Source organism: Macaca fascicularis, chromosome 12, assembly GCF_037993035.2.
Source record: "Macaca fascicularis isolate 582-1 chromosome 12, T2T-MFA8v1.1".
Classification (NCBI taxonomy): Eukaryota; Metazoa; Chordata; class Mammalia; order Primates; family Cercopithecidae; genus Macaca; species Macaca fascicularis.
This window is the reverse complement of record NC_088386.1, coordinates 21,801,392-21,826,998: the sequence shown is the minus strand read 5'-3', so window position 1 is coordinate 21,826,998 and position 25,607 is coordinate 21,801,392. Positions and strand designations below refer to the sequence as shown.

The window sequence follows — 25,607 nt, the reverse complement described above, 5'->3', positions numbered from 1 at the left end:
ACAACATGGTGAATCCCCATCTCTACAAAAAATACAAAAATTAGCTGAGCATGGTGGTGCACACCTGTAGTCCCAGCTACTCCAAAGGCTGAGGTGGGAGGACCCCTTGAGCCCGGGAGGTTGGGGCTGCAATGAGCCTTGTTCCCACCGCTGCACTCCAACCTGGGCAATGGAGAGGGACCCTGATTCAAAAAAAAAAAAAAAAAAAAAGGGCCAGGTGCATTGGTTCACGACTGTAATCCCAGCACTTTGAGAAACTGAGGCAGATGGATCACCTGAGGTCAGGAGTTTGAGACCACCCAGGCCAACATGGCGAAACCATGTCTACTAAAAATACAAAAATTAGCCGGGCATGGTGGAAGGCACCTGTAATCCCAGCTACTCGGGAGGCTGAGGCAGGAGAATCACTTGAACTCGGGAGGTAGAGGTTGCAGTGAGCCAAGATCATGCCACTTCACACCAGCCTGGGAGACAAAGGGAGACTCTGTCTCAAAAAAAATTAATTAATTAATTAATTTTTAAAAAAAGAGAAGAGAAGAAGAATAAGCCAAAGGTGCCAGCTCTCTGTGATTCTTGTCCCGTTAAGGACATCACTGAAACAAAAATCACCAAATGACTGCAACATGAGTAGTGGGACACTCTGTTGCTGAAGAGCCACTTCTAGACTCCAGTTAAGCAGTAAGATATTATACACATTTTTGTATTCTGCATTTCCCTTGAGGGAAGGGGGCAAGAAGTCCCACACCTCATCAGAATCTAGGAGGTAATAAGAAACCATCCCATGACAGGCTCTCAGGCAGACAGGGAAGTGAGTAGGAGACGGCCTTCCACCCTCTCATATTCCAGCAGCATCACAAGGTGTTTTTCTAAGATTCAGGTTAGCTGCGGTTCAAGCCCTCACCTACATGGCTTATGTGGATCCTGCAAAGCAGCCAGAGCACCACGGCCGAGCTGTTCCCCTATTCCTTGGTCTGTGGAATAGGCTACCATACTGGATAAAGCTAAGAGAAAATCTCTAAGTCACTTTCCCAGCCCCCAACTAGGATAGTAAATCATAAACAATAACACGTCCCCAAGAGGAATACTGCAGATCAGTGCAACCCTTACAGACCTGATGGTTGGTAATCTCCATCACATTTCTATTGCCACCGGTGTGGCTCCAGCAAAATCCAGACAAATTCAGGAAATTGACAGTAGACTACTGCAAGTTCAACCAAGTCATAGCCTCAGTTGCAGCTGTGGTGTCTTTACTACAGCAGATTCTTAAGACCTCAGGCACGTGACATGTGGCCATTGATCTGGCAAATGCTTCTTTTCTATCACTATCAGGAAAGGGGGCCAGAAACAAGTATATTTACAGTCTTACTCCAGGACTAAATGAGAATACTCTTATCAAGGCAACGAGGCCAAAGAAAGAAAGAAGTACATGGACAGGCCTCATGGACAGATGAAAAGGTAAGATCACTACCCTAGTGAAGGGAAAAGAGATGGGATTTGTATCCAGATTTCTGATAACCAGTCCATACATTAGGACTATACCTGATTGAAGCAACCCAAGCTTTAAAAAAAAATTCCAAGATGAAGCAACTTCACAGACCCCCTTCTGTATTCGAATCCGATGAATATAATAGAATGCCTTTTTTAACGGAATGTGATATTGATCATGAATATTCAGTGTTGCTCCCCAAGGAATGAGTAAATTCTCCTGCCCCCATGAACTCAGGAATGACTATGTAACTTGTTTTGGTCAATAAACTAGGAGCAAAATGTGAAATGTATCACTTCCAGGCAGGCACTTTAATAGCTAAACTCTTCCTGACTCTGTAATCATTGAAGCATCTATCAAGATGGCACATCTATCAGCTTAGGTACCTGTGTAATATTAAGAACAGGAATTAGGACTTATCTTTTTATTGCCAGCACCTGCTAAAATGCCTGACACAAAGTAGATTTTGTAAATAATCTTTGATCAATTAAATAGGGAGTAAAATTTCATATCACCTGCAATTAGACGGTAAGCTACAGGCGGGCAGGGAGCATGGCTGTCTTCTCACTACTGCATGAGGGAGCCTCCAGAGACTTTTCACTTGCGCTGGAATCTACGTGCACCCCTTAACACTTTGTGCCAGAAGAAGACACTACAAAGTCAGTTGAAACGACGGAGTGCAAAGTCTGGCAGGGGAAACAGTATTAAACCAAATCTCCAAATTATTTTCAATTTCGATTCAAAACTCACAAATGATAGTTTTTTTAAAAAGCCTAACTTGGGAATATTCACCCATTGGGCAACCAACACTATGCACTGTCCCTAACACTGCAACAGATCCAGGCAATCAGTGCCATTGTGTGGTTTCTTGTCGTTGTCACTGTATTTACACCTCACTTATACAGGGACTGGTACCCCCATGCCGCCTTGGCAAGCCAACTGCACTCCTTTGTCCCAACACGCAGTGCAATGGATTGCGAAGAGGTCTCCTCCAACCCCAAGCAGCTACGTCGCCCCGGGGAAGAGAGAAGGCGGGAAAGTCCAAGAGAGGAGAAACCGAGGCCCGCGCTTATGTGGGTGTTTTAGTGACCAGTCTGCGGTTACAGCCGAGCAAAGTTTAACGGGCTGTTAGGAGAATGGGCAGAAGTCGCAGTTGGGACGAAACTGAAGAGAGCTGGCATTCGCCCGGGCCTACAGCCAGCCACCTGGTAACCCCAGACCCCGCCCCCAGAGCCAATCCAGCGAAAACTACCGGGAATTCCCTCCAACTCCAGGAAAACTCCCGGAGGGGCGGGGCAAGAGTGGGAGGAGACCCCGCGCGCGGCCGCCGGTGCTTCGGGATCTCGAGATAGCCGCAGCTCTCGCGATCTTTCCGGAGCCGCCCCTCCACGCGGAGTCCAGGCGCTTGTGCTGAGACCCGAGGGTCGGGAGGGCGGAGACTGGGAGGGAGGGAGAAGCCACTTTGGCCTGCCGTACGGAAGCCTACGAGGGAGGGTGGTGTCCACTGCCCAGTTCTGTGTCCCGATGCCCAGCGCCAGCGCCAGCCGCAAGAGTCAGGAGAAGCCGCGGGAGATCATGGACGCGGCGGAAGTGGGTTTCCTCCTTTCCCTGGGCCTGGGAGGACAGACCCCTGGGCCGGACCGCGTCGAGGGAGGGAGGAGGGGGAGCGGGGCCCTCGGGGTCCTTATCAGCACTTTCTCCGCAGGCTGCGAGCATGGGGTCCGGGCGCCTAGAGCCCTTACCCCAGCAGTGGGACCAGACCCTCTCCGGACCGCGTTTCTCGCGGGGTCACCTGGGAGTTTGGCCTACTAGAAGCGTGTCCCCCGGGTGGGGAGGACGGGAAGAACCAGCCGCCCCGGAAGTCGGAGCGCGGCGTCACACTTGAGCCTCTCTGGGTTAGGCACGTCCTGCACGTAATGCACAATCCGTCGGAAAATTTTAATAAGCACTAGTAATCGATATGTACTCAGCCCTCGTGTTCCTGATGCTTTAGCAAGTAATGACAGTACTTAGCAAAACCATCTGCCAATATGTTTAATGACCATTTCCCATGTGACAGCTTTAAAGAGCACATGTCATTTTTATTTACTTTCTCCCTCTCAGTGACCCGGTAAGGTAAGTAACAGGAGTTACTGAGAATGCGTTTGAGGTGAAGTGACCCCAAATCACGTGGATAATTCATAACACCCAGTGATCCTTCGGTGCTTTTCAGAAATCAAAGTTTGAAACCATCCGACAAGTTATGTGTGCTGTAGTACTGTTAAGCCTTAATTTCCGCCTGGCTCCCTAATTTTTCTATAAGGAGTTCTGAATTTGTGGTAAGCAACATGAGAAATAGGTCATCTTAGAATACTAAATGAGGAAGAGTCACTGAAATATTAATAGTACTTCTTAGAATGAATGCAACTTTTATGTCTTCAAACAGTTTAATCTTATGTTGCCCTCAGGCTTCATTGTGTGACTGTATCTCTCTCCTCTTTCCAGGGTTATCTTTTTCTTTAAATTGTTCAGAAAGCACCTTAAACATATCTGGTTTTATTTTGGTGTAAACACAAAATCCAGCATCCTCCTGATCTAAAGGAGAGGATTCCAACAGGTAGCTGTAAACTGACAGAAACTTAATTGTTTCATACAGATATTAAGTTACCTTGTAAAAATCTAGGGCAATTATTTTTGTGTATTCTTAATCTGGTTAATTACATAAACTATCAGTGTACCCTTACAGATAGTATAGGTCTAGATACAAGGTAGACATTGTGGCAGAGTTATGCCATTTTATAGCTAGAAGAATCTTAGATCATTTTAGAGGTAAAGTAAGATTGAAATAAAGGCCACTTATCTATTTAATAAGTATATTTTGTTAACAGATTGGACCCTAGGTCTCCTGTTTCCTGTTCCTAACTCTAATCTGTAACAAGAAATTGGATATATTGTCAGTGTCAAACCCCTGTAACCTGGTATCCTGAAGCTGGTTTTTAGAAACAGGAAACTAGTGAATTTTTTGATGATGTTTTACAAAAGGAAAAGTTGTAGTTAGCTTATACCGAGCATCTCCAGTTTCTAAAAACTGTGGACATCTGGTGCTCAGAAAGCTTACCCAAAACGTTGGTTCTCTTTGAACATTTCTTCCTGTAATAGGAAGTTAATAAAACTGTGGTACTTCATCCTACTCCCTTCACAGGAAATTTATGTCCCTGCTTTGAAGTAGTTTCATCTTTTTGAAGAAGGTAGTTAAGATGTGTTGTACATATGTGTAAATTTTATCTTACAATGTTATTAAGTATGATAAATCCATCTAGGAGTGGTGATCTTCAAAACAAACTAACCAGAAACTAAGTACTTTCCTGTTTTCTATAGAGTACATATGTAAATAAATGACAGATTTCCACATTATAGAACTACTGACTTTCTGAATTAATAGAATGATCCTGAAAGTTAAATTCATTGTTATATTCTATTATTTGCATTTGTGTGTTTACTGTGCTCTTAGTGTTTACATAAAAAGTCATGATGCAAAAATTTTTTGTAGGATTACGCTAAAGAGAGATATGGAATATCTTCAATGATACAATCACAAGAAAAACCAGGTTAGTAGCTATGTGACAATAAATAAAGCTTTTTGCTGTCTAATTCCGGGAAAGCTCTTCATGAAGTTTTAAGTAAGGTTGGCATAAATCTGAAGGTATAATTCTGAAAAGCTTAAATGCCATTAATAATCCAAGTAGATGTCAACCCTGTGTAAACATTGTCAGTTTAGGGTTCCAACTCTAGAAAAGGAAAAAAAAATGTTAGGGTTCCAACTCTAGAAAAGGAAAAAAAAGTGTTGTAGGTTAAATGGTATGTTTTAAATGGTAGATTATATTTTTTAAATATTCCTAAATGATTAGGTAAGATTCAGCCGTTGTCTAGGAGATAGGAGAGTGGCCAATAATAACTGCCTTCATCACATGTATCCTTTTTGCATGCTTTAATATTACTTCCCCTAACCCCCACAACTTTACTTCTCTGTTTTCAGCTATTATTTATTCCTATTTTGCTTGACTCTTCCCAAACATTTGTATTTTCACTTATTCTCTACAGCATCCTTGAAAACTAAGGAACCAAAGTTGAAAGATAAGAAACTTGACTTAAACATAATCTGCCGGACCTGGGATTAGAATCAAAGGCCATCTGACCCTAGAGTCCATGGGTCCTTCCATCTTACATCTTCTCTGGCTCCTATGGCAGTACTACGATTGGAGTTTTAAAGCCTCCACCCCCACTCCATTTTGTTTACTCTTAGCTTTAGTGTCTGGGAATGAAATTAATTATTCTTAGACCCCAGTCTATCTTTTCTCATAACCGCTCTTTTTTGTTAGTGTATGTTGGCATCTTTATTTTTCTTTTTTGTTTTGTTTTGTTTTGGAGACAGAGGCTGGCTCTGTCTCCCAGGATGGAGTGCAGTGGCATGACCTCGGCTCACTTCAACCTCCGCCTCCCAAGTTCCTGCGATTCTTCTGCCGCAGCCTACTGAGAAGCTGGGACTACAGGCACATGCCACCACGCCTGGCTTATTTTTTGTATTTTAGTAGAAATGAGGTTTCACTATGTTGCCCAGGCTGATCTGGAACTCCTGAGCTCAGGCAATCCACCCATCTCAGCCTCCCAAAGTGCTAGAATTACATGTGTGAGCCACCGCGCCTGGCCTTATATTTCTTTGAAATTGACCTGATTCTTGTTTCTCTCAGACCTGTAGATTTTTTATTTATAAATGTTTGCCTTTCTTTTACTTCTATATTATATATGTAATTTCAGCAGATTTATCTTACTCAAGTATTTGGCCGTCTTTTTTCTTTTGGTAGACACTTCAAATTACGTCTCTCACTCTTTGGTGCGGTAATTGTAGACCTTTACATTCTTGCCCACTGGAAGCACTGCTTCCAATTTAGAGGGCTGCCTATGAATATTATGCTTTGGAAATAAAACACCTCTAGGTTAATTTTATTGTTATATTTGATTTACCACATGATCACAAAATCACTTTTCCTTCGCAACCTTGTTGGGAAAGAATACAATAAACGACCAAAATTCAGAGACTGAGTTGGGAGGATCACTTGAGCCCAGGAATTTGAAACTAGACTGGGAAACATAGTGAGACCCCGTCTTTACAGAAAATTTAAAAATTAGCTAGGAATGGTGGCACACACCTTTTATTCCAGCTGCTCAGGAGGCTGAGCCTCACTTGAGCCTGTGAGGTCAAGGCTGTGGTGTGCCACGATCACACCGCTGGACTCCAGCCTGGGCAACAGAGTGAGACCCTGTCTCAAAAACAAAAACAAAACAAAAAAAACCCCAAAATTGCTTAAAATCATTTCCAAAACATAAAGATGAAATAAAACAGTTGAGTACAAGTTGAGTATCCCTTAGCCAAAATGCTTGAGACCACAAAAGTGTTTTGTACTTAATTTTTTTTGAATTTTGGAATATTTGCATTGTATTTACCACTTGAGCATCCCTACTCTGAAAATCCAAAATCCTCCAATGAGCATCTCCTTTGAACATCATGTCAGCACTCAAAAAGTTTTGGATTTGGGAGCGTTTCAGGTTTTTGGGTTAGGAATGCTCAAACTACATAAAATAGACTATGAGCAGTAGAGTGTAGGGGATGACATTCCTCTGCCAGGGCAAACAGGAGGAGACACTTGAGACTTTGTTTTCAGGTTAGGTGTCTTTCTCAACTGTACTTCCTTGAGCTATAACACAAAGAACCTCACTGGAGTTTCAGTCTTTAACATAGGCCCAAAGCAGCCATTAACATAATTGCTGTTCCTCTTTTGCTTGCAAATCCACACTGTTGTGTTCTTCCACTTACCAATTCCCCCCAACCAGAGAGAAAGATAACCTATGTATGTAATATAGTTATAGTAATATAACAATAAAATTCTACCTTTGGTTTTACCTCTGCAAAAATCCCAATGCATTGCTCAAGGTAGTTTCCTTTCTCATCTGCTTCCATTTCTCCACATTAATCACTTTGATGCCCATGGCTCTTGAAAGTGCAGTTTTCGAACTGAAATCCTGCTACCATTGCTTGTTGCCTGTTAGCCAATCACTGGTGTGAGTATGGCATGGGCTTCAGGCATGTTCGATGTATTAAAGGTTGAGAACCCCTATGCTAATTAATTGCCATGCCACAAGAAAGAAGAGCCATTACCCTTTTTCTTTTCCAAAGTGCTATTACAGTTTTCCTAATTATCACATATCTCTTAGATTTATGCTTTTCTCTTTTGTTTGATTTTGAGTTGTGATTGCTTAGTTAGCCATTGCTTTTTCAGTCTTGGCATTTTCAAATCTGCCTTTTAAAAATCTTCTGCTGATGTGTCTGTCTTTTCTCTTTCACACTTTCTTTTGCCTGAGTTTACACAGCAGACTTGAAAGTTGGCTTAACTCATCAAGTCTATTGGCAGTGTTTTGCAGAAATCCTCTTATGATACCAGTGGCTTTAAAATTCCTCTTTCATTCTCTTTGCTTTTGGCTATGAGAACAATGTTATTTATTCTCCCGTAAATCAGATTCTCTCTGCAGCTGCATCTTTTCTTCAATAGGCAAATTATAAATACATTTAGACAAATTTGGTAAGACACACAGTATTTATACTATGACTTCATTTTGTGTCTCAAAAGGTATTCTTGATATTGTAATGTCATGTCTATTGCTATGTTTAATTTAATACTTAAATAAATGTTTTTCTCTAATCAAATGATTGCATTTAGAAGAGTAGCAAAAATGATTGTTGAATGTTGCATTGTATACACATCTTTACATAATAGTTATTTTGTAGCTTTTTTCCTGTTTAGGAACTCTAGATGAATGTAGTATTTTGTTTAGTATTAGGAGCATAGTAGTTGGGGCTCCTTACGGCCAAAAGGCTCGATAGGAAAATGTATGAGATGACATCAAGCATGATTGGATCTTGGGGCTCAGGAAGCATCTGCAGGCCTTTCTGTCTCCACCTTTTGACTCTGTTTCCTTTAGGATATTGGTCTCCTTCTCAAATCCTGCATACGTAGCAGGAAAGGTGAAAGCTGCAACCCTGGGCCTGTACCATCTCAGCGCAGCAATCCCAGGAAAGAGAGCTTCATTCCCAGCATCGATATATTTAGTCCCAGAGAAAGACTTTGATTAGCTCAGTTAGAGTCACTGTGTCCTGGGAAATAGGATACTGAAACTGTCCAGACTTGGCAGAGACTAGCTGACTTAGGTACTGTGGCAGGCAGGCAAAAGTTCCATGTCCTAGGCAAGATAGGATGTGTTTGGCCTTATAAGTCATTGAAGTGTTCAGATTTGCATTTTGAAACTGACTTCGAAGGAGACTGAATTAGAAGGGGACACAGGGATTGCAATTAGGAAGCTATTGCTATAGTTTATGCAGGAGATAATAGCTTGGTTTAGTATGGCGGCAGTGAAGATGGTAGAGAATTAGACGGATTTTAGAAATAAGTTTAGAAAGCACAGTTCACAAAACTTGAGGCAAATTGCATATGGAACTTGATAGAGAAGACAGCGTTGTCAAAGACTGAGAATTATTCAAGATGGTTCCGAGTACTTATGTTAGCTGTCAGAAATAATTATGATCTCTTTGTAAATTCTGAATTTAAAAATTATTTTACTATATAAAAATTGTTTACTGTTATTGCAGATCGAGTTTTGGTTCGGGTTAGAGACTTGACAATACAAAAAGCTGATGAAGTTGTTTGGGTCCGTGCAAGAGTTCATACAAGCAGAGCTAAAGGTAGGATTGATTTAATTATTAAAGCTCTTTCGGTAAGGACTCTGAATTTTTTGTCTCACATATTCCTGACAGACCAAAGTAAATCTTTAAAAACAAGACAAAAACACGTAACTGTTTTCTTTCTTAAAAGTCCCTGTGAAGTATTAACCCATGGTTAATCAATTTTAGATTCCTGTAAGACATCCTTACAAATAATTTGACCCTAAAGACTAACGAAATCTAAGACTTCAAGCTACTTTTCTAGCATCGCTCTAAAGTTTAATTATTTTCAGCTGGAGAAGGAGTAGCTAAAAAAAAAATTGAAAAAAATAAAAGTAAAGTTTTAATTATTTAAGTGAAGAGTGTTTTTGAGAAACTTCCCACTTGTTAATATTTTTATATTTGTAATTAGATGAGGAGAGAAGTGAGTGAACAATAAGACTGGGCAATTCAATACAGTAACCACTGATCACGTGCGGCTATTTACATTTAAATTCAATAATTCCATCACACTAGCTGTATTTCAAGAGCTTAATGACCACATGTGGCTAACGGCTCCCATTTTGGACAGACAGCACAAATACAGAATATTCTCATCATGGAAAGTTCTTTCAGACAGTGCTAAAAATTTAGCCTCAACAACAGAGAAGAAACATTAGGATCATTTAGACAGACCTCTGTTTCTTATAGAAAATTGGCCTACTATAGTGTTCAGAATTGTCTAGAAATATCAATTGACACATTAGTTTATAACTTTATACTTTTCATACTTTTTCACATTTGATCTTCCCTACAAGTTGTGAAGTAGGCAGAACAAACATTCCTGTTCCACTTTATAAATGAGGAAACAGGTTCAAAATGAAGCTAGTTACCCGAAGTCTCATAGTAATTGGTGGAATATAAACAGAAGCTAGAAGCTTTCTAAGACACCTCCGTCTCCTTAGCAGAGTTCTTTGCTTCTATAGTATTTAATATGTCCCATGATACAGCATTTTTTATTGTGTTTTATAATATTTTTTATTGTAGATTTAAAACATGCCCATCTTTTTAAAAATTCTACTTTGCCTCTATAGTATTTAATATGTCTCATGATTATAGCATTTCTTTTCTTTTTTCTTTTTTTTTTTTGAGATGGAGTCTTGCTCTGTCACCCAGGCTAGAGTGCCGTGGTACAATCTCGGCTCACTGCAACCTCCGCCTCCAGGGTTTGAGTAATTCTCCTGTCTCAGCCTCCCAAGTAGCTGGGATTACAGGCATGCGGCACCATGCTGGCAAATCTTTGTATTTTTAGTAGAGACAGGGTTTCACCATGCTGGCCAGGCTGATCTTGAACTCCCAACCTCTGGAGATCCTCCCACCTTGGCCTCCCAAAGTGCTGGGATTACAGGCATGAGTCACCACGCCCAGCCAATAGAGCATTTCTTAATTGTGTTTTATAATATTTTTTATTGTAGAATTAATACATGCCCATTATTTTTAAAATTCCAGCACTTTATACATATATTTCACTCTTAGGGCCACCACTGTTAAGAGTTTGTCTATTCTTTCAATATCCTCCCCTGATCAATACTGATGGACTTTGAGAAGAGTACTGGTGGAGTTTTAAATTTTCAAATAATGTTGATTTGCCTTCCTGAAAGGTTGGGCCACTTATTCTGCCAATAGTCACATTGTATTATAATCCTTCATTTACTCATCTCTCTCCCGTTATACTGGGAGCCTTTGTTCTGTCCAAATTGGGCACTTTGTTTCCTAAACATAGTAATTTAACAAATTAAAAGATAGAATGCATGCTACAAGTAAGCCTGAACCAAGACTGTTTCCCTTCATACCCATCCCTTTATTTTATGACTGCCATGTCTCTTTCTTCTCAGCACTTAAAACACGTGAGTGAGTGATACTTCCCAGTGGTTATGAATAAGACCTTTTCAGTGAGACAGATCTGTGTTTGAATCCTGGATTTGTGCTTGCAATCTGTTCAGGCAAATTGCATAACCTTTCCAATCCTCAGTGTCTTTTCTTAAAACAAGTATATATTAATACCTGGCTTATAAGATGTTATGTAGTAATGTTTTATAAAGTATTTAGCTCTATGCTTGGTGCAGTGTAAGCCTTCAATAATTGAGTCATGTTAATGAGCATGACAGTTACTTGCCTTCCATTGTAGTTTTTTATGTGTCTTATTTCCTGTTGTCAGCTCTTAGAAGGTGCTACTGCTTATTTTCTTGCTTCGTTTGGTACACAACACATAATAAGAAACCTACCGAATAATAGATGAATAAAATAGATGTTTTATACACAAATAATAGAGCATTGTCTTCTGGGTCTTATTCTTGCTGTGCAGTAGCTTGCTCTAATTGAGATCAGCACGTAAGTAGGAAACGTCACAGAAGTGAAAAAATATACAGGTTGAGTATCCCTTATCCGGAATACTTCAGACTGGAAGTGTTTTGGATTTTTGATTTTTTTGTTTTTTTGTTTTTTTTGGAATATCTGCATTACTGGCTGAGCATCCCAAATCTGAAATCTAAAATGCTCCAATAAACATTTTTTTTGAGGGTCATGTTGGCATTCAAAAAGGTTTTGGATTTCGAAACATTGCAGATTTTCAGATTTGAGAATGTTCTTCCTATACCATCTGCTAGTGGGTTTTTTTTTTTTTTCCATTTGTGACAAATTATTTCAGTCTCTTAATTGATAGTGCCTCCTGCCTTAAAACCCGAAACAAATTGCAAGGTGTAAGGACTTTATTGATGATACGAGCTAATGATGGTGGGCGGATAGGGAGAGTTTATGAGTGTCAATGTTATGAAGAGACTGAAAGGTTTAAAACTTTCTTAAGAGTTTTTAATTTAGGAATTTCATAGCACTTTTTATTTGTGTATTAACTGTTATTCTGTCTCAAAAAAATAAATTATTTATGGGTATTGGGGAATTTTGGAGGGGCTAAATGGAAATAACCTTTTTCCTTTTAACTGAAAACTAATGCACTATTTTAAAACTCAAACAGCACAAAAACTAAAGAATAAAGCAGAAACTGTAATTCACTTGTTCTCCCTAGGGAATAAAAACACTGCGAAAGTTTGAAATGATAGAAATTGCTTTAAACAAAAATTGATACTTTTTCTTTTACAAAAATGAGTTCATATGCTATATCAGTATTTTATGTAGCTCTACATGATCATTTACAGTATTTTTAATTTGCAAAATAGAAAAATTTGTTCTAGATTATAAAAGTAATCATTTTTTGTAAAATACTCAAGCATTATAGAATTAAATCAGGTATAAAGTGGAAAACTGACTGTAATCCTTCTTTGCAGATTTGTGGGGTTTTTTTGGTTTGTTTGTTTGAGGTGGAGTCTCGCCCTGTCACTCAGGCTGGAGTGCAGTGAGGCAATCTCAGCTCATTGGAACCTCCACCTCCTGGGTTGAAGTGATTCTCGTGCCTCAGCCTCCCAAGTAGCTGGGATTACAGGCACCTGCCACCACATCCAGCTAATTTTTATATTTCTAGTAGAGATGGGTTTTGTTTTTTTGTGTGTTTTTTTTTGAGTCAGGGTCTTGTTCTGTCACCCAGGCTGCAGTACAGTGGTGTGATCTCTGCAACCTCCGCCTCCTGGTGTCCAGAGATTCTCATGCCTCAGCTCCCAATTAGCTAGTACTACAGGCAGGCGCCACCGTGCCCAGCTGATTTTTGTAGTTTTAGTAGAGATGAGGGTCTCACCATGTTGGTCAGGGTGGTCTCAAACTCCTGACCTCAGGTGATCTGCCTACCTCCCAAAGTGCTGGGATTACAGGCTTCAGGCACCGTGCCCAGCCTCAGATTTGTTTTTATGGGGAAGTTGAGGGTCAGTATGAGTGTATATGTGTGTTTGAACTGAAATTTTTATAATAATCTGTATTATTTTAAAACCTGCACTTGTCTTTATCTTTTGGACATCTTTTCATGTCTGTGCGTGTAGTACTGCTGCATCATTGTTTTTTAATGGTTTCATAGTATTCCATAGTATGGCTATATTTATTTACTTATATTTTTCCCATTTGTGTAAAGTTCAGGTTTATCCATTGTTGCTTTAATTTGTGTTTCACTCATTGGTTAGATTAAACTTCTTTTCCTGATATGTTAACTATTTTGAACTTCTTTTGTATATTGTTCTTGTCCTGTTTGTATTTTTATTAAAAAAGAACAAATAATTTTCTCCAAGTCTGTTTGCATTTCAGTTTTTTGAGGGGAAGAGAGGCATTACAACTAATGATCATTATGTCATTTTCTTTCAGATGTTTGTATCTTATTTCTTGTTGTTTCTCCTTGCAATACTAGTAGGTTCTCTAGTACTTCAGGGATTCATACAATGAAGAATTTTTGAAAGAGTGGAAATTCAAGTTCTAAATGAATTATTTTGACTTTAGGGTTCTACATAAAATGTCATCAGAAAATAAATGGCAAAGTTTTAAAAAGTAGATTAAAAGTAGTTATTTTCTCATCCACGTTTTCTGTTGGTCAGTAGGAGATGTTGAATTTTACTAGAACTTTTTCTAGAATTTCTTCCCTTCAAAATATAATTGTGTTATTTAGTGTATATGTAGAGAGGTTCATTATACTATTCACTCTGCTTTTGTGTTTGTTGGAAATTTTCTGTGTAATAAAATAAATTTTAATGTAGTTGATCCTCATTATTCATGGATTGTGTATTTGCAAATTCACCTACTGGCTAAAATGTATTTATAACCCCAGTGTGAACACTTGCGGCACTTCTGTGGTCATTCTCGGTCATGCCAGACGTGTATGTGTGCAGAGTGGCAGAATATTTGCATCATCCAGTACACACATTCCCAATTAAAGTCAAACACAGTAATGCTCTGCCTTCTTGTTTCAGCTCTCATACTGTAAACAAGCGTCCCTTTCACAGTCTGTTTAATGCCACATTTATGCCTTTTTAAAAAGACTTTTAAAAAATGTATGTGGGTACATAGTAGGTGTATATATTTATGAGATACATGAAATATTTTGAAACAGGCATGCAATGTGTAATAATCACATCATAGAAAATTGGGTATTCATCCCCTCAAGCATTTATTCTTTGTGTTACATACAATCCAGTTATATTCTTTTAGTCATTTTTATTTTTTAAATTTTGTTTATTTATTTATTTGGGACAAGGTCTGGCTCTATGGCCCAGGCTGGAGTGCAGCTGTGTGATCTCCACTCACTGCACCTCCGACTCCCAGACTCAAGCCATCCTCCCACAGCCTCCTGAGTAGCTGGGACTACAGGCACATGTTACCACGCCTGGCTAATTTTTTTTTTTCTTTTTTGTAAAGATGAGGTTTTGCCATGTTGCCCAGGCTGGTCTGAAACTCATGAGCTCAAGCAATCCATCCACCTCGGCCTCCCAAACTGCTTGGATTACAACTATGAGCCACCACAACAGTCAGTCATTCTTTTAGTTATTTTTAAATGCACAATTATTATTGGCCATAGTCCCTCTGTTCTGCTATCAAATACTAGGTCTTATTCATTTTTTTTTTTTTTTTTGGTACCCATTAATATCCCCAGGACCCCCCACCTTCAACCCCTATTACCCTTCCCAGCCTCTGGTAACTATCTTTCTGTTCTCTATCTCCATGAGTTCAATTGTTTTGATTTTTAGATTCCACAAGTAAGTGAGAATATGTGATTTTGGTCTTTCTGTGCCTGGCTTATTTCACTTAAAATGACCTCTAGTTCCATCCATGTTGTTGCAGATGTTAGGATCTCATTCTTTTTTATGGCTGAATAGTACTCCATTTTGAATATGTACCACATTTTCTTTATCTGTTCATCTGTTGATGGATACTTAGGTTGCTTCCAAATCTTGGCTGTTGTGAATGGTGCTGCAGTAAACATGAGAGTGCAGGTATCTCTTCGATACACTGATTTCCTTTCTTTTGGGTATGTACCCAACAGTGCGATTGCTGGATCATGTGGTAACTCTATTTGTAGTTTTTTGAGGAACCTCCAAACTGTTCTACATAGTGATTGTACTAATTTACATTCCCGCCAGCAGTGTACCAGGGTTCTCCTTCCTCCACATCCTCACCAGCATTTGTTATTTGACTTTTTGATGTAAGCCTTTTTAACTAGAGGGAGATGATACCTCATTGTAGTTTTAATTTGCATTCCTCTGAAGATCAGTGGTGATGAGCCCTTTTTCAGATGCCTGTTTGCCATTTGTATGTCTTCTTTTCAGAAATGTCTAAATCTTTTGCCCATTTTTAAATTGTATTAGATTTTTTTCCTATAGAGTTGCTTGAGCACCTTATGTATGCTAGTTAGTAATTCCTCATCAGATGGGTAGTTTGTAAATACTTTCTCCCATTCTGTGGGTTGTCTCTTCACTTTGTTGATTGTTACCTTTACTGTGCAGAAGCTTTTTAACTTGATATGATCCCATTTGTCCATTTCTATTTCAGTTACCTGTGCTTGTGGAGTATTACTCGAGAAATTTTTGCCCAGACCAGTGTCCTAGAGAGTTTCCCCAATGTTTTATTGTAGTAGTTTTGTAGTTTGAAGTCTTAGATTTAAGTCTTCAATTCATTGTGATTTGATTTTTATATAAGGTAAGAGATGAGACCAAGTTTTAGTCTTTTGTATATGGATATCCAGTTTTCCCAGTTTTCTCTTCTGTTTATTGAAAAGACTGTATTTTCCCCAATGTGTGTTATTGACACCTTTGTCAAAAATGAGTTTACTGTAGATGTGTGGATCTCCTTCTGAACTCTCTGTTCTGTTTCACTGGTCTGTGTGTCTGTTTTTTTGCCAGTACCATGTTGTTTTTGGTTACTATAGCTCTGTAGTATAATTTGAAGTTAAGTAGTGTGATTCCTCCAGTTTTATTATTTTTGCTCAGCATAGTTTTGGCTATTCTAGGTCTTTTGTGATTCCATGTAAATTTTAGGATTTTGTTTTTCTATTTCTGTGGAGAATATCTTTGGCATTTTGATAGGGATTGCACTGAATATGTAGATTACTTTTAGTTGTATGGACATTTTAGCAATATTGATTCTTTCAATCCATGAACATGGAATATCTTTCCATTTTTTGTGTTTCCTCTTCAATGTCTTTCAATAGTGTTCCATAGTTTTTAGAGATCTTTCACTTCTTTGGTTAATTCCTAGGTATTTAATTTTATTTATGGTTATTGTATATGGACTTTTTAAAATTTCTTTCTCACATTGTTCACTATTGGCGTATAAAAATGCTACTGACGGCCGGGCGCGGTGGCTCAAGCCTGTAATCCCAGCACTTTGGGAGGCCGAGACGGGCGGATCACAAGGTCAGGAGATCGAGACCATCCTGGCTAACACGGTGAAACCCCGTCTCTACTAAAAAATACAAAAAACTAGCCGGGCGAAGTGGCGGGCGCCTGTGGTCCCAGCTACTCGGGAGGCTGAGGCAGGAGAATGGCGTAAACCCGGGAGGCAGAGCTTGCAGTGAGCTGAGATCCGGCCACTGCACTCCAGCCTGGGTGACAGAGCCAGACTCAGTCTCAAAAAAAAAAAAAAAATGCTACTGACATTTATATGTTGATTTTGTATCCTTCAACTTTACTGATTACTGAATTTATCAGTTTTGATAGGTTTTGCTGGAGTCTTTAGGTTTTTCCAAATATAAGATCATATCCACAAAAGATAATTTTACTTCTTCCATTCCAATTTGGATACCCTTTGTTTCTTTCTCTTATCTGATTGCTCTAAGATTTCTAGTCCTGTGTTGAATAACAGTGGTGAAAGTGGGCATCCTTGTCGTATTCCAGATCTAAGAGAAAAGGATTTCAGTTTTTCCCCATTCAGCACAATACTAGCTGTGTGCCTGTCTTATATGGCTTTTATTATGTTGAGGTATGTTCCTTCTATGCCCAGTTTTTTGGGGGTTTTTATCATGAAGGGATTTGAACTTTTTCAACTGCTTTTTTAGCATCAGTTGGAAATGATCATATGGTTTTTGTCCTTCATCCTATTGATATGATGTATTACACTGATTGATTTGTATATGTTGAACGTCCTTACATCCCTGAGATAAATCCCACTTGGTCATAATGAATGATCTTTTTAATGTATTGTTGAATTTGGTTTGCTAGTATTTTGTTGAGGATTTTCGCATCAGTATTTATCAGAGATAGTGGTCTGTAGTTTTCTTTTTCTGATGTGTTTTTGGTTTTGGTGCCAGTGTAATACTGGCCTCTTAAAATTAGTTAAGAAGTATTTTCTCTTCCTGTGTTTTTTGCAACAGTTTGAGTAGGATTGGTGTGAGTCCTTTAAATGTTTAGTAGAATTCAGCAGTAAAACCATCAGGTCCTGGGCTTTTCTTTATTGGGAGACTTTTTATTACAGCTTTAATCTTGTTATTTGTTACTGGTCTGCTCAGGTTTTGGATTTCTTCATGGTTCAATCTTGGTAGGTTGTATGTGTCTAGAAATGTCCATTTCTTCTAGATTTTCCGACTTATTGGCATATAGTTGCTCATCGTAGCCACTAATAATCTTTTGAATTTCTGTGATATCAGTTGTAATGTCTCCTTTTTCATCTCAGTTTTATTTATTTAGATCTTTTCTCTTTTTTCCTCAGTCTGGGTAAATGCTTGTCAGTTTTGTTTATCTTTTCAAAAACCCAGCTTTTTGTTTCATTGATCTTTTATATTGTTTCCTTCATTTCAAATTCATTTATTTCTGCTGTGATCTTTATTCTTCTCCTAATTTTGGGTTCAGTTTACACTTTTCTAGTTCTTTAAGATGCATTGTTAGGTTATTTGAGGTTCTTTTTTTAGGTAGATACTTATAGGTATAATTTTCCTCTTAGTACTGCTTTCACTGTGTCCCATATGTTTTGGCATGTTGTTTCCATTATGATTTGTTTCAAGAAATTTTTTGATTTCCTCAGTTTCTTCATTGACCCACTGGTCATCCCAGAGCATATTGTTTAATTTTAATGTTCTGTGTTTATGTAGTTTCCAGAATTTCTCATTATCGATTTGTAGTGTTATTCCATTGTAGTCCACGAAGATGCTTAATGGGCTCTGTTTGTTTGTTTGTTTGTTTGAGACGTGATCTCACTGTGTTACCCAGGCTAGAGTATAGTGGTTATTCACAGATGTGATTGTAGCGCACTGCAGCCTCCAAATCTTGGCCTCATACAATCCTCCCGTCTCACCCTCCCAAGTAGCTGGAACTATAGTCATGCACCACTGTGCTCAGCTTGCTTTTGCCTTTTATTTTTATTTATTTATTTATTTATTTATTTTTTTGGGATATGACCTTTATTGAGCTTATCCACCAGAGTGGAAATAATGTCTGTACAAAACCAAATGTTTGTTACTATAACTTCTGCATCACAATTAAAATCCAAACAGTTTTTTAAAAACAGTCAACTCAATCAAAACCCACTACTTCAGAATCAATAGCTTCTTTGAAGCCACAGTAACACTTAAATATGGTTAAGACTCGAATGCAGAAATTTGGTTGGTTGGAAAGCTAATTAAACTTCCAACTTGCTCAAATAGAATTACAAAAAGGCAAAATTGTGTTTTTCACAGAGATACAGTCCACTGGAATCACCAACACTGGACAGCTGTTAGAGTATTTAGAGTCCTGAGATAACAAGGAATCCAGGCATCCTTTAGACAGTCTTCTGTTGTCCTTTCTTCCCAATCAGAGATTTGTGGATGTGTGGAATGACACCACCACCAGCAATTGTAGCCTTGATGAGCGAATCCAATTCTTCATCTCCACGAATAGCAAGTTGCAAGTGACGAGGGGTAATACGCTTTACCTTTAAGTCTTTTGATGCATTTCCTGCCAGTTCAAGTACCTCTGCGGTGAGGTACTCCAGGATGGCTGCGCTGTACACAGCGGCAGTCGCGCCCACACGTCCATGACTGGTCGTCCTAGATTTCAGGTGTCGATGAATACGGCCCACTGGGAACTGCAAGCCGGCTCTCTGCGAGCGGGAAACCGCCTTTGTCTTGGCCTTTCCGGAGTCCTTTCCAGCCTTACCGCCAGCCATTTCGAATTCTGCTGAAGCTCAAGCAAGCAAGGCAGAGAAAAGGCTAATCGGACCCACGGTGAGATCCCACCACCTACTCCTTCGTCGCACCGCGATTCAAACTGCGCTTTTGCCTTTTAAAATGGCCCCCAAGTATGGTTCTCAAATGTTTCTAAAGTTGCAAGCACAAGAAGACTATGCTGTTCCCTTAAGGAGAAAATACCTGTGTTTAGATATGCTTTGTTTAGGCATGAATTACAGTGCCCTTGGCTATGAGTTGTGTTAATGACTCAGCAATACATATTAAGGTATCTTTAAACAGAAACACACACAAAAAAAGGTTATGTATTAATCAGTTGGCAAAAATGTTGTGACCATAAGCGTGAAGAAACCTAACCCTAAACTTCCCTCAGGAGCAATGATTCAGTATGCCCTAATTCAGTATTGTGGCAGCTTTGTAGAACATAACTTCTATAAATAACGAGAATCAACTTTATGTAATTGTAGTGATTTACAATAATGTATTTTATAATGTTGAACTATTTTTATTTGGCAAAGGTGCAAGTGAGTTTTTTTAGTGTAGTGCTTGTTTAACTTACTTTTTGTGGAATTTTGCATCTATAATCTGGTTTTCATGATTTTTAACTGGAAAATCCTGTTTTTAAGTTATAATACTTATGTAAGTTACTCAAATAATACATTAATACTTTCACGTGAATCTTTAAAAGAATACAGAAATAATGATACTCCCTTTTTTCTTCTATACTACCTATCCTCTGCCCCAACCTTTTCTATTCATTCTTTTTTTATTATTCATTCTATTTGTTCAGTATCTTTCCAAATCTTTGTAATGTGTGTATGCACGCATACATACACACACACACAGTTTGTTTTATTTTGGGTGTGTGTATGTTTAATATGCCTTGTTATACTTTACGTATTATTTTTCAACTTTTAAAAATAATTAACTGTTTCTTGGAAACCCTTCCATGATAAGTAGTTATAGATCTACACGAGGTAGTATTTCTCCAAGATGGGTATGTAGAAATGAAATTGCTGGGCTAAAGGGCATGCATATGCATTTTTTAAATTTCTAATACTAGATCATCCTCCGAAGAGGTTGTATTCAAATATATTCCCGCAGGTATGTCACAGTACCACTTTCTCCACATCCTTGCTGCCATAGTTTCATTATTTTTCCCCTGCAAAACTCTTACTGAAACTTAATGCCAGTCAGACACAGTGGCTCACATGTGTAATCCCAGCACCTTTAGAGGCTGAGGCAGGCAGATCACTTGAACCCAGGAGTTCAAGACCAGCCTAGCCAACATGGTGAAACCCCATCTCTACTAAAAATACAAAAAATGGCCGGACATCATGGCGCACGCCTGTAATCCCAGCTACCCGGGAGGCTGAGGCATGAGAATCACTTGAACCCGGGAGGCAAAGGTTGCAGTGAGCTGAAATTGCACCACTGCGCTCCAACCTGGACGACAGAGTGAGGCTCTGTCTCGAAAAAAAAAAAAAGCTTAATCCCCAGTGTGGCATTGTTGAAAGGGGAGGCCTTTAAGAGGTGATTAGGTCATGAGGGCTCTCCCCCCGTGAATGGATTATCACAGGAGTGGCATTAGTGACTTTAAAAGGAGACCTAAACTAGCACACTCAGCTTCTCACCTTGATGCCCTCTGCCACCTTAGGACTCTGCAGAGTCCCCACCAGCAAGAAGGCACTTACAAGTTGTGTCCCTTTGACTTTGGACTTCCCAGCCTCCAGAACTTTAAAAAAAATAAGTTTGTTTCCGTATAAATTACCCAATTTCAGATATTCTGTTATAAGCAACAGAAAACATACTGAGACACTTGTCAGTAGTGATTGTAAGTGTTTTTTATTTCTGCCAACGTAGATGATCTTTATTTGAATTTTTTGAAACAGAGACTTGCTGTTGCCCAGGCTGGAGTGCAGTGGTTTGACATCAGCTCACTGCAACCTCTACCTGCTGGGTTCAAGCGATTCTCTTGCCTTAGCCTCCCAAGTAGACTACAGGTGTGCGCCACCACATCCAGCTAATTTTTATATTTTTAGTAGTGTCGGGGTTTCACCATGTTGGCCATGCATGCTGGTCTTGAACTCCTGACCCACCTTGGCCTTCCAAAGTGCTGGGATTACAGATGTGAGCCACTGCCCCTGGCCATAGATTGTCTTTAAGAATAGAATCTTGTGCTCTGAATTTGCAAAAACCCTGATTGCTAGTACCCTCTTCTTCCTATATCTTATGTACGAAAAATCATATCAATAAATATGACTTACTTGGGATCGTTTGTGTGCTTTAACCCCAGGAGTAATAACATTAAAGCTGGGCTTGAAGGAGCAACTCATAGTGGCAATTTCCAATAGAGCAAAGCCCTGAGAAACTATGAATAAGGAAATGGAAGTGTCAAAATCCTAGTGTCAAGAGTATGACAATTAGAATCCTGTAATGCAAAAATAAGAGTCTCTTCATATTTTTTTTTTTTAAAAAAAGCCTGTATATTTTTTCCTTAAGGGCAGCGTTTCAGACATTTTTTAAAATAGAAATCGGATTTCTTATAGTAGGTTTATATATAACATCCCTAAAGTGAAGTGTTTTAAATAGGAGCAATGATACATTTCTTACCTTAATGATATGCTTAAAATTAGTGTTTTTCAAGCGTGAAACATATGAGCTTAAGTCTGCATATTGAAAGAGTAATTGGAATGTCTGTCGTTCCTTTCAAGTTTTACACATACCACGTGGAAGGCACTGGCACAAAATAATTATTTCGACACTATTCTTGCTAAAAACTTATACTTCCAAAATAACTTCAACTTAAATCTATGCAGGAACTTTTCAGGGGAAATAATAAGTAGAAAAAACTTTAGAATGTTTAGATCTTTGTTGTTTTAATCCCTAATTGATTAATACAAATGATGAAGGAAAATATTAATGTTGGATATTAGGAAGTTAAGGTACATTATCTAAATAATGAATCCAGGGGGCTTAGCAAGCTAAAAGTCAGCAATCAAAATGCAGCACAAAGTTTTAAGTGTTAAGAATTTGAATTGAAAATATCAAAAGATAGACCAGGCCTGTAATCCCAACACTTTGGGAGGCTGAGGCAGGTGGATCACTTGAAGTCAGGAGTTCGAGACCAGCCTCGCCAACATGGGGAAACTCCATCTCTATTTAAAAAATTAAAAATTAGGCATAGTGGTGCATGCTTGTAATCCCAACTACTCAGGAGACTGAGGCAGGAGAATCCCTTGAACCCAGGAGGCAGAGGTTGCAGTGAGCTGAGATTGTGCCATTACTTTCCAGCCTGGACAACAGAGCAAGACTCTTGTCTCAACGAAACAAAAACAAAATACCAAAAGATAGTTTGTTCAGCTGTTTTGAACACTGACTTTTCTATAAACTGTCTTTTGTGTTGGAAAGTTCCAAGAAGAAAGATGAATAATATTTAGCAGTTGATTAATCTGCCCTCTAAAGTTCATGTACCAGCTTTTGAAGTGAGAACTTTTTACTAAACCGAGGAATTATGTATTTGCTTCTTAAAATAAAAAGTAATGTATGGGTATGGTAAAAATAAAAATCCCAGTAGTAGAAAAACATACGAAGTAGAGGTCTCACAATTCTATCTCCTCCATCTCACAACAGTCTGTTCCCTGCAAAATAGCTGCTGTTTTTTCTTGTGTGTTCTTGCAGGAAAAAAATATATACATTTACAGACATGACCATATTTTTTGTGTTTTTAATTTGCACTAAAAGGAACATGTACACACTGCTCCTGTGTGTCTCTCAGCATGTGGAAGGTAGTGCCTCGTAAAACAGGGAACTAAGGTAATCATGCAGTACAGTGTGTCACCAACCAGAGCCAAAGAAAGAACCATTTTGTTTCCTAATACACGACAAGAACTTGGTCTCAAAAGTACTTCATAGAGAAGTAGTCTGAGTGGACAGTTCTATTTACCAGGAAGCCAGTACTGACTGTTTTCTTGAGTCCTTTAAAGATCATTTTAAGTGGACCATTAAGGTTCTTGTATTTGAAAGTGCTTTGAACATAGAAAGCTTGGGGACCATAGCATTAGTCACAAGTAGTTCCATTTCAATTTCCTTAACATATATTATGTATTTATTGAGTCAAAGATAACGTTTTTAAGCCTTTTAATGCTTATTGCCAAATTGGTCTGCAGAAGCATTACGCAAGTTTACCCTGCCTTTGGCAAGTTATAAAGGAACAATTTTACCGTTTTAATTCTCCCAAGCATTGAGTAATACTCGATTTTATATTTTGTATTTTTTTAATCTTTGCTCATTTGAGAGAGGTAATCTGTTGTTGTTTGCTTCAACTTGCATTACTTTCATTACCAGTAACATTTTTTCCTTATACTGTATTTACTTACTATGGTTTTCTTCTTTTTCCTTCAGATTATCTGTTTTGGTCTATTGTCTGTTTATCTATTGGGATCTCAGTGTTCTTTTCTCAGAAATCTTTAAGATCCTTATGTATTAAAAAGATTAACTTATATAGGTTATATGTCGTTCAGCACTTATTTTTTCTCAGTGTTATTGTTCCTTTGATTTATTTTTGTATATAAATGTTTTTTCATTCTTAAACTTAGGAAGTTCTCCCTCCATGTTATAGTTTAATATTCAGTTCCATTTTTTACTCAGTTTTTGTATTTGTTGGGGTGTTTATTTAAATTTTATAATCTCCTGAATTCTGTTTAGAATTAGGATCTCCTTTATCTAATAGGGTCTATTATCAATTTTTTCTTATGTTCTATTGATCTGGTTGTTTTTTGTACTGGCACACTTTTACATACTATATAGGTTTTTATAAAATAATTTCCTCATAGATTGGTCTCTCTACTTCATTCCCTTCCTCCCCCATCTGTTGCCTTTTTTTTTTTTTTTTTTTTTTGAGACGAAGTCTCGCTCTGTCGCCCAGGCTGGAGTGCAGTGGCCGGATCTCAGCTCACTGCAAGCTCCGCCTCCCGGGTTTACGCCATTCTCCTGCCTCAGCCTCCCGAGTAGCTGGGACTACAGGTGCCCGCCGCCTCGCCCGGCTAGTTTTTTGTATTTTTTAGTAGAGACGGGGTTTCACCGTGTTCGCCAGGATGGGCTGGATCTCCTGACCTTGTGATCCGCCCGTCTCGGCCTCCCAAAGTGCTGGGATTACAGGCTTGAGCCACCGCGCCCGGCCCTGTTGCCTTTTTTTAATAAGAAAAAAATAATTTTTAGAATTAAATCTAACAAGCACAGTAGACATTTAAAGGGTATAGTGAACATTCTTCACTTCACTTTTTTTTTTTTTTTTTTTGGAGATGGAGTCTTGCTCTGTCACCCAGGCTGGAGTGCAGTGACACAATCTCAGCTCATTGCAACCTCCGCCTCCTGGGTTCAAGCAATTCTCCAGCCTCAACCTCCCAAGTGGCTGGGATTACAGGCACCTGCCACCACGCCCGGCTAATTTTTATATTTTTAGTAGAGATGGGGTTTCACCACGTTGGCTAACCTAGTCTCGAACTCCTGACCTCAAGTGATCTGCCCACCTTGGCCTCCCAAAGTGCTGAGATTACAGGCGTGAGCCACTGTGACTGGCCTTCACTTATAACCATTGATTTCATTTCTATTCTCTAGCAGGCGTACAAATCTTAGGAGGTACGTTTGCTCCTATATTTAGCCGCCTAAAACTTCCCGAGTTCTACTTCCTGCTTGTGTTTAATTTTGAACTTGGCCAAAGTTCCTTTGCAGCCCTTCCCTTTCTTCTATACCTACCTCTGAGTGTATAGTTCTCTTAAAATTTTCATATTCTGATTAGAAAAGTAGTGCATATTTATTGTAGAAAGTTCAGAAAATACAGAAAAATACAGGGACAGAACAGTTTCCTATAATTTCACCATTCATTGGTAGCCACATTTTGGTGGTTTTTTCCCCTGTATGATCAATCTTATACTTCTTACACAAACAAAATTGGGATTACACATTACATATGGTTTTATCACTGTTTCCTCATGTAATAGTCTATCATGATTTTCTAACAAATATTTGTGTTTGTGTTCCCAGCGCCCTGCATAGTTTTTGTATATAGTCATCCAGCTGTGAAACAGGAATGCTAATCAGTCATCAAATAAGTAGTCAGTGGTAGTGGTGTTACTAATAATAATCATTAAGGCCGGGCGTGGTGGCTCACACCTGTAATCCCAACACTTGGGGAAGCCGAGGAGGGTGGATCACCTGAGGTCAGGAGTTCGAGACCAGCCTGACTAATATGGTGAAACCCCATCTCTACGAAAAATAAAAAATTAGCCAGGTGTGGTGGCGGGCACTTG

General features: G+C 38.9%; 2 protein-coding genes across 3 annotated transcripts in view; one reads left to right on the top strand and one right to left on the bottom strand.

The window, feature by feature from the left end:
- The first annotated feature begins 2,851 nt into the window (after window positions 1-2,851).
- Window positions 2,852-25,607, top strand: part of DARS1 (aspartyl-tRNA synthetase 1) — an 83,606-nt gene continuing 60,850 nt past the window's right edge. For both annotated transcript variants that reach the window (XM_005573043.4, XM_065525427.1), the window contains exons 1-3: window positions 2,852-3,076; window positions 5,016-5,073; window positions 9,165-9,257. In XM_005573043.4, coding sequence (XP_005573100.3) covers window positions 3,011-3,076; window positions 5,016-5,073; window positions 9,165-9,257 — 217 coding nt within the window. In that variant the 5' untranslated portion in view covers window positions 2,852-3,010. The remainder of the gene's footprint in view (window positions 3,077-5,015; window positions 5,074-9,164; window positions 9,258-25,607) is intronic.
- Window positions 18,482-19,382, bottom strand: LOC135966523 (histone H2A.Z). Its single transcript, XM_065525428.2, has one exon. It carries the CDS (start codon window positions 19,275-19,277, stop codon window positions 18,891-18,893), a length of 387 nt encoding a protein of 128 aa, XP_065381500.1. The 5' UTR covers window positions 19,278-19,382; the 3' UTR covers window positions 18,482-18,890.

Coding starts and splice junctions, on each gene's coding strand:
- LOC135966523 (XM_065525428.2), bottom strand. CDS start 19,277: ATGGCTGGCGGTAAGGCTGGAAAGGACTCCGGAAAGGCCAAGACAAAG.